This window comes from Saimiri boliviensis, chromosome 5 (assembly GCF_048565385.1).
Source record: "Saimiri boliviensis isolate mSaiBol1 chromosome 5, mSaiBol1.pri, whole genome shotgun sequence".
Classification (NCBI taxonomy): domain Eukaryota; kingdom Metazoa; phylum Chordata; class Mammalia; order Primates; family Cebidae; genus Saimiri; species Saimiri boliviensis.
Window position 1 is genome coordinate 109,739,069 of NC_133453.1, and position 9,097 is coordinate 109,748,165.

Sequence of the window (9,097 nt, forward strand, 5' to 3'; positions counted from 1 at the left end):
GTGTCTAAGTACTAAGGTTGTTGTTATTTTATCAAAAGCTAAAAACAACAGTGGTCTGGAGGGTGACTCCTGAAATTACCAGCATCCTCAGGCCAGGCTTGCTTCAGTGAATTCTGCTAACAAAAGCCACCTCCCAAGCCTCTGCTAGGGGCGCAGGGCTAGTCCCTTCTGCTGTTGCCCATCAGGTGATTCCAGTTATTACCACTCACAGATGGGAAAACTGAGGTGCCGAGGTACTTCTGGTCTCTCTCAAAGCTGGTGAACACTGGAGCGCAGTCAAACCCAGGGCTGACTCCACAGCACGGATGTGGCTGTGGCCTCTGCTCTGCCTGTCACTCATCATGTGATGAGGACACATCCTTTCCCTTCTGGGTCACGTTTCCTCACAGGGGTGGGGTGCCAAGAGGAAATGAACAAAGGCATCAACCGACACTTCCCAGAAAAGTAATACAACCTCTTACGGAAGTAAGAAAACATGCTTAGCCTCGCTTAATTACAGAGGCTCATTCCAAAGTGACAGTGGTTTTTTTTTTTTTTTTTTTTTTTTTTTTTTTTTTACTCACCAGTTTGGCCAAGATTAAAAAAAAAAATGCAGTATGAGGATGCAGAGAAATGGTGACTTAGGCTATTTTTGAGCATGAGAAACTGGTATAACCTTTAGGAGGATAGTTTCTCAAGATCTACTAATGTTTTAAATGGATACAGAAATTAAATGCTGAGGTAGGAGAATTTATCCTAACAGTTTACAGTCACTTGCATGTAAACCCTACTTACTCATTGTCACAAGAATACTGTGTTTGGTTTAAAAAATTAAATGAAGTTTGCACACAGCCAAAATGCCCATTGGAAGAGGAATTGGTTAAATAAAATACCAAGGTCATTCACATATTCGTACAATTCTTATTGTACAGCCCTGGGAAGAATGGACTAGTCCCTACATGGTGTTAAGGTATCATGTTTAAGAGACATTCTGATGGAAAAGAACAAGGTGAACTAAAACACATGAAATACATTTTATTATGTAAAATAAGAAATATTTGTATTGGCAAATTTACTTCTGGAAGGATTATCCTCAAGAAATAAAGCAATTGCCTTTGCGGTAGGGAGAAGGTGTCTTTCTCTCATTTTAAACTCTTCATTCACTGTTAACTTGACTGTTTGGTTTTGTGTTTACAGCATGTTTGCTGGCCCTGTGCGTGTTCTCAGTTACTGGAAGATGGTTTGGCTGCGGCCTCAGACAAGCACTTGAGGCACAGATGTATACACAGGTCTGCCACCAGAAGAGGCATCCTGACTTGGCTTGTCCCAACCTCTCATCCCCGCTGAGGAGGCCTTTTCCTAAGCATTGCAGAGGGGTTCATTTGTTCCCACTGCAAGCTCGTAGAATGCCTTGTACTTCCCACCCCTTTCCTCTCCATGGAGCTCTGCAAGTCCCCAGAAATACTTGCCTAACCACAGGCACCCTTGGAAAGGTCCAGCTGCTGACTGCCAGCACCATGTGACTCCCAGTGCCAGTGACATCTGGAGGAATTGAGCAATGGCTGAGGTGGAATTTCATTTGGCTCTTAATGGAATCCTCTACTGCCAGAGGCGGTGAATTCTATATAAAGCTGCCAGACCTGGCCGTGTCTCCTCACTGAGCCTTGACCCCTTCCATCCAAGGGCAAGGTAAACGAATTGCTGTGCATGACTCAGGCGCAGTAACTGCGGCTTTGGGGCCTAGCCCACCTGAGCAGAGCAAGCCTGCCTGGCGGAAGTGGGTCCTCTCCACTCTAGATGAGCAGCTACATAAACTGAGACAGGATATAGACACATCCTGCCTGAGTTAGCAGCAAGAAATAGCTGCCTCCCCCCAACCCCCTGCAGTTCCCGCACAGCAGGGATCCTGCCATAAATCAATCCGAATGTGGAATAGCACTCCAGCAAGGGCTGCACCGCTGTTTGTCTCCCAAGGTCAGAAACCTGAGTCCTGGAGAACTGCTTGTGGGGCTGGGCTGAGCTGGGCACGGGGCAGGGGTCTGGCAAGCCCATCCTCTTCAGACATGGGGGTGCCTTTCAGCCTCACCTCCTCAGTGCCTAAATTGGCATAAGGACAGTGGCTTCTGTCCCTTTAACCCAGGCCGCGCCATATACACACACAGAAATACGTGCTCAAGTTAGACACACACACAAACGCATTAAAGCATGTTAACTCTGGGAACCACGTACAATTATATAAAGATGCCCAGCCTGGATCCAGCACTTAGGTTGTGTCCCTCTCTGTGCGGAGCCATTTATACGCACTTCTTACTGCTAAGATGAGGACTCTCCTGGTATTATTCCTGCTTTGCGGATGAGTAAACTGGAGCTGAGAGGCTGCCTTGCTAACAGGCAGTGCAGGTGATCCCAGTGCATACTGAGGGCCCTCACTCCCAAGCACCTTTGATGCCTGTGTACTCCCAGGCTGGCCCAAGCAGAGCCATGGGCACACGCAGTGCGGTGTACACACGTAGACCGAAGCCACGCTCATCCATGCCAAGCCCAGGCAGGGTGAGGGGTGAGGTCTCACAGCCCTCTGGATTTCAAACACTTCTAAGAGAGTTGGTTTCTCCAATACCCATATCATTATCATGTTAGTAAGGTAACGTTATCACATGATAGGCTCAGGACAGCTCTTCTCCGACAGACTCTCAGGATCGGACCGCGCCATGGTGGGGGATCACAGGGACATGTATTAGGCTTTTTGGTTAAATAAAATGGTAATTTTTATTGCAAAAGCCCAGTGGCAGAGGAGAAGGGCAGAGAGAGGCCCAGCAATGTTTCCAAGCCCCTACAAAAACTTTCATCGCATATGATTTCCCGTCAGCAAGAAAACGTAATGGTTTAAAAGAGAAAGAAAACAAGCATCGAGGAATTACGAACCCCCAAAGGATTCAGGCCGGCGACTCCCCCGCGTCTGTGTGCCCCTGCGGCGCCCAGCGAAGCCAGCAAGTCCCTGGGAAAGGCTGGAGTTGCCTGGAGTTCTCCGGGGCCCGGCCGGCCGGCCCCAAGCTGGGCAGCAGCACAAACGAAACTTGATGTGGACTCTTCCCTAACTGTTCTTTAGGGGGACGATTCTGGCCCCTGACACTTCACATGCCCAGCACAAAGAAACCCAAGGCGGGGGACGCGCCCCGGGCGGGCGGGCTGGAGGCCTCTCCAGCTCCGGGCGCGTGGACGCTGCGCGACGGGGTACGGGACGCGGGACAGGGACAAGGCGCAGCCCAGGTGCCCGGAACAGGGGCTGGAGTCGGGATCTGAGCCCAGCGGGCGCCTCCTCCGCCAGGAGGCCTGGCACGGAGTGGGACACCCGGGCGTCGGTGGTCGCGGCTTGGTCCCCGGCTGCTTGCTGCGGGCCGTGGCCTCCCGCGGGCCCCCGGACCCCTCCCCACGGCGGGTACTCACCGAGGTCGGAGGGCAGCGCCGTGCGGTTGGGGCTGCTCATGGCCCGCGGTCCTGGGCGTCAGCCCGGGCAGACGCCGCGGAGACCGGCCGGGCCCGGCCGAGGGAGGGTCGCGCTCCCGGGCTCCTGACCCTCAGCGGCGAGAGGAAGCGGCACCTGGGTCACACGCCTCCGGCGCGGGCCGAGGGGAGGGGCTCTGGCCCGGAGATAGGCAGACTTCATTTATTTTTTTTCTGCAGACTTGGCTGGTGGGGTTTCCACCCTTTTTTTTTTTTTTTTAAACACACACCCGCCCACTTTTGAACTCTTCTGTGCTCCAACTTTCCTGCGCAAGAACCACACTTTTCTAACCGTTTCTCTTTCCATCTGCCACTACCGGATACAGAGGTTGTGGTTGAGAAGGCCCCCTGGAGTGCAAGGAAAACTCCCTGGTGTGAAATGATGGCCTGGCCCAACACGGTCGGGGATGGTGACCAAATAGGGCAGACCTGTGTTGAAATCTTGGCTGGCTGCGCCGCCGCTGGATAGCTGGGCGGCCGCTCTGAGCCAGCCGCGGGGCATTTGTCCCTGGGGAGAGTCCCTGTCTTGTTGGCCTTTGCGAGCCCTGTATCCGTGGATGGCCTGTTTAGCAAAGATTATTCCAAAACAGGAAGAATTGCTGGGCAAGGGTCAGGTGATTTGTTCCCTTGCCTTTGTCTGAAGCTCCCAGACACAGTGGAGTTTGTGAATTTGTTCTACTTTTGACATGAAAACCTACACATGGATTTCCATACATACCTTGGTTTGTTAAATGCAAGTCAGCTGGCACCACCTACAAAAAAATGTATCATAGCGTCATCTGCCCGTTCTGCCCAAAGACAAGGGCAGGAATTTGAGGTTCTTGTTTTAAATCCCCGCCCAGGGGAACACCCTGTACTTCTCCTGTGTGATGTCTGAACCGTCCTGTGCTGCTTTTCATTGTTTACTTCTTAGTTTTCCAAGTACTTTTGTGACTCCCCCTTCTCCTCTACCTTCTGTCGTTAAGACCTGTCCTGCACAACCCAGAGAGCCAGGCCAGCTGTCTGTACAATGTGTGAGCAGTGCCTTTGGGGCTGTCCTCTGCGTTGAATACAATGAGAGGTTGATCCCTGGAGATGTGCAGCATAGAAGCTTTGCTCCCATCTACCTGGGCTGCGCAAACTCCAGCCCTTCTTGCCGCAGTGGGAAAGCACTCATGATTCTCTTCAGTTACGTCATGAACCCCCCCCCCCCCCCCCACTGCTTAGGATCTTTAGTCAAACTGCCATGTGCAGCACGGGCATGTTGAACTGAAGTAAACTACTCACAGAATGCCTTTGGCCTGGTGGGGAAGCCCTGAATCCTGATTTCCTCATGTATGAAATGGAGGCAAGGTTGCCTGCATGCCAGGGTTTTACAGAGGCAGTGATGGTAGAATTCCAGTGTGGGAACAGAAAAGGCGTTTAATAAACAGAAACAAGCAATGATGGCTTTAACAGTTTCACTTTTTTTTTTTTTTTGATAATAGATACATATATGTCTAGGTGGGACATTAGTCCCCCTCCCCTTCCTTCTAACTCTCCAGTTGCATTTCACATAGTTAAAGTTGTGAAATATTATTTTCGCAAATAATTGTTTTCTCTTTAATTGTGTGAAATGCAACTGGAGAGTTGGAAGGAAGCAGAAACTCCTGCCAGGTAACCAAAGAACAAGTCATTAGGTCATTGCAGCATGCTTGTAGAACCTACTGGCCTTAGACATAATTAAGAACCTACTAGCCTTAGACATAATCATAAGAGATTTCCTTAATCTCTTAGGGTAGGACAGATTGAAGCCATCAAAATGTTGCAGGGAATTCCTTACAGAAAGGAAGCCAAAAAATTAAACAGTGAAAGTGGAAAGCCCCACACACTACAAAAGTCAGATGCAAGAATAAAGTGGCTTTTGTTACAGAATGTTAAAGCATTCTCAGCTCCAACCATCACTGGAGGATGTGGCAGTTCCTTGCACTATTAAAGAGCAAGGCCTCTGGAAGTCAATCTGGGTTAGTTACTACCTACTAGCTGGGTCATCTTTAGCATTTTACTTTCTTTCTCTGAGCCTCAATTATCTTATCCTGGAAATTGGAGCAATCTACAAAGTTAGGCTGTTGTGAGTAAGATATTTGATAATAATTAATGAGATAATTACAATGAGAGTTCACTGCAGTTACTTAAAGATATTGGCCCCCTTCTTCCTCTAACACATACTTTGTTTATAGTAAGGACCCCAGATCGTTTGAAAAAGAAAGTAAATAGTGTTTCATAGTGTGCAGCAAATTAGCTCGCAGAGAAACATTCGATATATTTTAGAAAATTTAACAGTGAAAGTTTCTAATGTTAAGCAAATGACTATTATTTTAAGAAGGAAAAATAATTATATGAAAAATTTGATTATATGATAACAGTCTGATATTAAGTCAAGAAATGCATTGTTAGTGCGTCTTCATGTGCTGGATATTTATTCATGAAGTTAAAAAACCTCATCTATATCCTGCAACAATAAACCAGTTCTTATCTCATCTAATTCCCATAAATACTCTTAAAGAGAATATTGCCAAGAGTCCACTGTGAAGATGAGAACCCAGAGGTCCAGAGCAGTGACAAGAACTTGCTCTGCAGTGCAGCGGGCGTTGACAGTTCTAGCTGGCTCTTCATTCACTGCTGTGACTGAAATAAGCTGTAGAGCCCTCCAAGGTATGAGATGGTGTGATCCAGTCCTCAACGTGAATTTTCTCTTTCTCTCCAGGAAAGAAACTGCCCATGGGAAACTGCTCTCCAAATCCTCAGTGCTGGTCCCTTATTGGGAGACAAGTTGGAGGCCCCCTGCCGCTGTTGCTGTCTCCTGGGTGAGCCCCTATAGACTGGATGGGTAGATGTGACTTGGGCCCTTTACTGAAAGGTTTTGCAAAAAGAAAAGCAATTAAATAGAGAAAACGCCAAAAAGATACCTAAACCCTTGAATTGCTTGCAATCTCTAGCGCATTAAAGTTATGTACCTTTAACCCTCTTTATGCATTTACGAATATTTGCTTTACACTCTTGAGATTTTACTGAATATGTAATTTCAAGTGCTGAGCTTTTACTACCAAACATTATGTCATGAGCATTTTCTGATATAAAAGTAGAAAAGCTGTTTAATTCATTTTAATTACTAGGTTGTTTCATTTTCTTTGCTAGTCGAATAGTGCTGTGATAAACCATATGAACATAAATGTCTGGATTTCATAATTTTGTCCTTAGTGTATATTCTGACAAGTAGAATTACTCAGTCACAGGTTAAGAGTGCATTTAAAGCTTTTGATACATTCATAAGTTGTGGCTATAACCTTTATTTCTTCCAAATCAGGAGTACCAGTGCTTCTCTCAGTTTCTTGCCAGAATTAAACAGTAAATTTAAAATCATAGTTAATTCTGTACATGAGAAACATATGTAGCTATTTGTGTTAGTATTTTCTTTGATTACCAGAAAGGCTGAACATGCTGTCACATGCTTATTTACAAATCTCAGGTTCTCTTAGATTAATATTTTGTTCACACTCTTTCCTCATTTGGAGGTGTGATGGTTAATACTGAGGGTCAACATGAGTGGATTGAGGGAAGCGAAGTATTAACCCTGGTTTGTCTGTGTGAGTGTTGCCAAAAGAGATTAACATTTGAGTCAGTGAGCTGGAGAAGGCAGATTCATCCTTAATCTGGTGGACACAATGTAATTAGCTTCCAGGGAATATAAAGCAGACAGAAAAACGTGAAAAGGAGAGATGGGCCTAGCCTCCCAGCCTACGTCTTTCTCTCATGCTGGATGTTAACTGCCCTGGAACATTGGGCTCCAAGTTCCTCAGTTCTGGGACTTGGATCAGCTCTCCTTACTCCTCAGCTTGACGACAACCTATTGTGGGACTTTGTGATCATCTAAGTTAATGCTTAATAAGCTCTGCTTTATATAGGATATACATATACATATCCTATATACATATATATAATATATATCATATTATATTATATATATCCTATAATATATTATATATATATCCTATTATATGTATCTTATTATATATTAGTCAGGGTATTAGTATTATGTATTAGTCAGGGTTCCCTTAGAGGGACAGAACTAATAGAAGAGATATATATATATATATATATATATATATATAGATCTTAATATATACATATAATAGGATCTATATATATAATAGGATATATATGTATCTTTTATTAGTTCCCTTAGTTTTGGAACTGGCTCTCCTTGCTCCTCAGCTTGCAGACAGCCTATTGTGGGACCTTCTGTTCCTCTAATATATATGTGTATATATATATATATATATATATATATACACATATATAATAATATATGTATACATATTAGTTCTGTTCCTCTAAGAGAACCCTGACTAACATAGGAGTGGCAAATATTTTTCTTGTTGACTTATTTGAACTTTTTATACACAAAATAAAATAGCACCTTTTCATGTGTATTGCAAATAACGTCTGTTTTGGCCTTTTTCTGGTTCTTTCCAATTAACACAGAAACAGAGTGATTTACACAATTGTCAAGTTGGTAGCTTTTAAGAAAACCCAAGTCCAGCGATGCATATTTTATGATGGATGTGGACAAGAAGCAGGAGTTTGGTTTGTTCATGCTCCCACAGACTCCTTCTGAAGAGGTGGGAACTGGAGAGGGTGGAGACAGAGAGACAGTTTTGTACCTGCTCCAGACACAGAGAGCTCCGTGGACACAAGCTCCCAGTCTTGACTGGGAACCTATCTTCTTTCCCAGCAGAATGGTCTTTCTGAGGATTCATTAATGGGGCCATTTGAAGGCTTAGATGAGTGTCTCCAGGCAAGAGAGGAGACTTTATCGTTCCTGCTGACTGAGCTGCTAGATCCTCTTTCTTTTAGAAGTTGCTATACGCTGGCTCTCACCATGCAAGGCAGATGGATGGGAAATCACTGAAGGCGCCAAGAGAAAATGACCTTGCCCTCTGAAGGTTCACTGAAAAATTGACTTGCAAAGGGCAGATTAGTTGGAGAAAAGGTCTACAAGTTTATTTTAACATGCACAGCATAGGAGAATTGTGGAATGCTTACCCAGTCAACCAATGGGGTGCTCCTATAGCCTTCTTCTTAGGAGAAAGAGAAATGGGAACTGCATTAGTCCATTCTCGCATTGCTATAAAGAACTACCGAGACAATTTTGTAGGCTGTGTAGGAAGCATGGCTGGGGCTTACAATCATGGCAGAAGGGGAAGCAGGCATGTTCTACATGACTGAAGGAGGAGGAAGAGAGCGAAGGGGGAGGTGCTACACACATCTGAACAACCCGATCTCGTGAGAAATCTATCACAGGAACAGCAAGTGGGAAATTCACCTCCGTGATCCGATCACCTCCCACCAGGGCACTCATCCGACACTGGGGATTACAAATCCAAACCACATCGGGAAGTCTGGAAAATTTTAGGAGAGTAGTAAATGATTTTGAGGGAAAGTCAAATAGGTTTGAAGAACATACAGTGGCCCGTGACAAATTGTCGTGCCTGCAGGACAGACAATAGTTTGTGACAAAAGTCTGCCCAGGTGCATTGACAGACTTCAGTCTTTCTTTTTGCCATGTGAGTTCAGTTAATGAAAACTCAGGGAAGGG

At 45.5% G+C, this 9,097-nt stretch overlaps 1 protein-coding gene across 2 annotated transcripts in view; it reads right to left on the reverse strand.

Annotated features, from left to right (window-relative positions):
- The window catches only part of GYPC (glycophorin C (Gerbich blood group)), a 41,727-nt gene extending 37,895 nt beyond the window's left edge, over positions 1-3,832 (reverse strand). The window contains exon 1 of one of the 2 annotated variants that reach the window (XM_039480061.2): positions 3,424-3,832. In XM_039480061.2, coding sequence (XP_039335995.1) covers positions 3,424-3,463 — 40 coding nt within the window. In that variant the 5' untranslated portion in view covers positions 3,464-3,832. Of the gene's footprint in view, positions 1-2,901; positions 3,203-3,423 lie in introns of those variants that run through there. The other variant, XM_074399828.1, reaches the window with a different exon arrangement.
- Between the last annotated feature and the right edge of the window lie 5,265 nt (positions 3,833-9,097).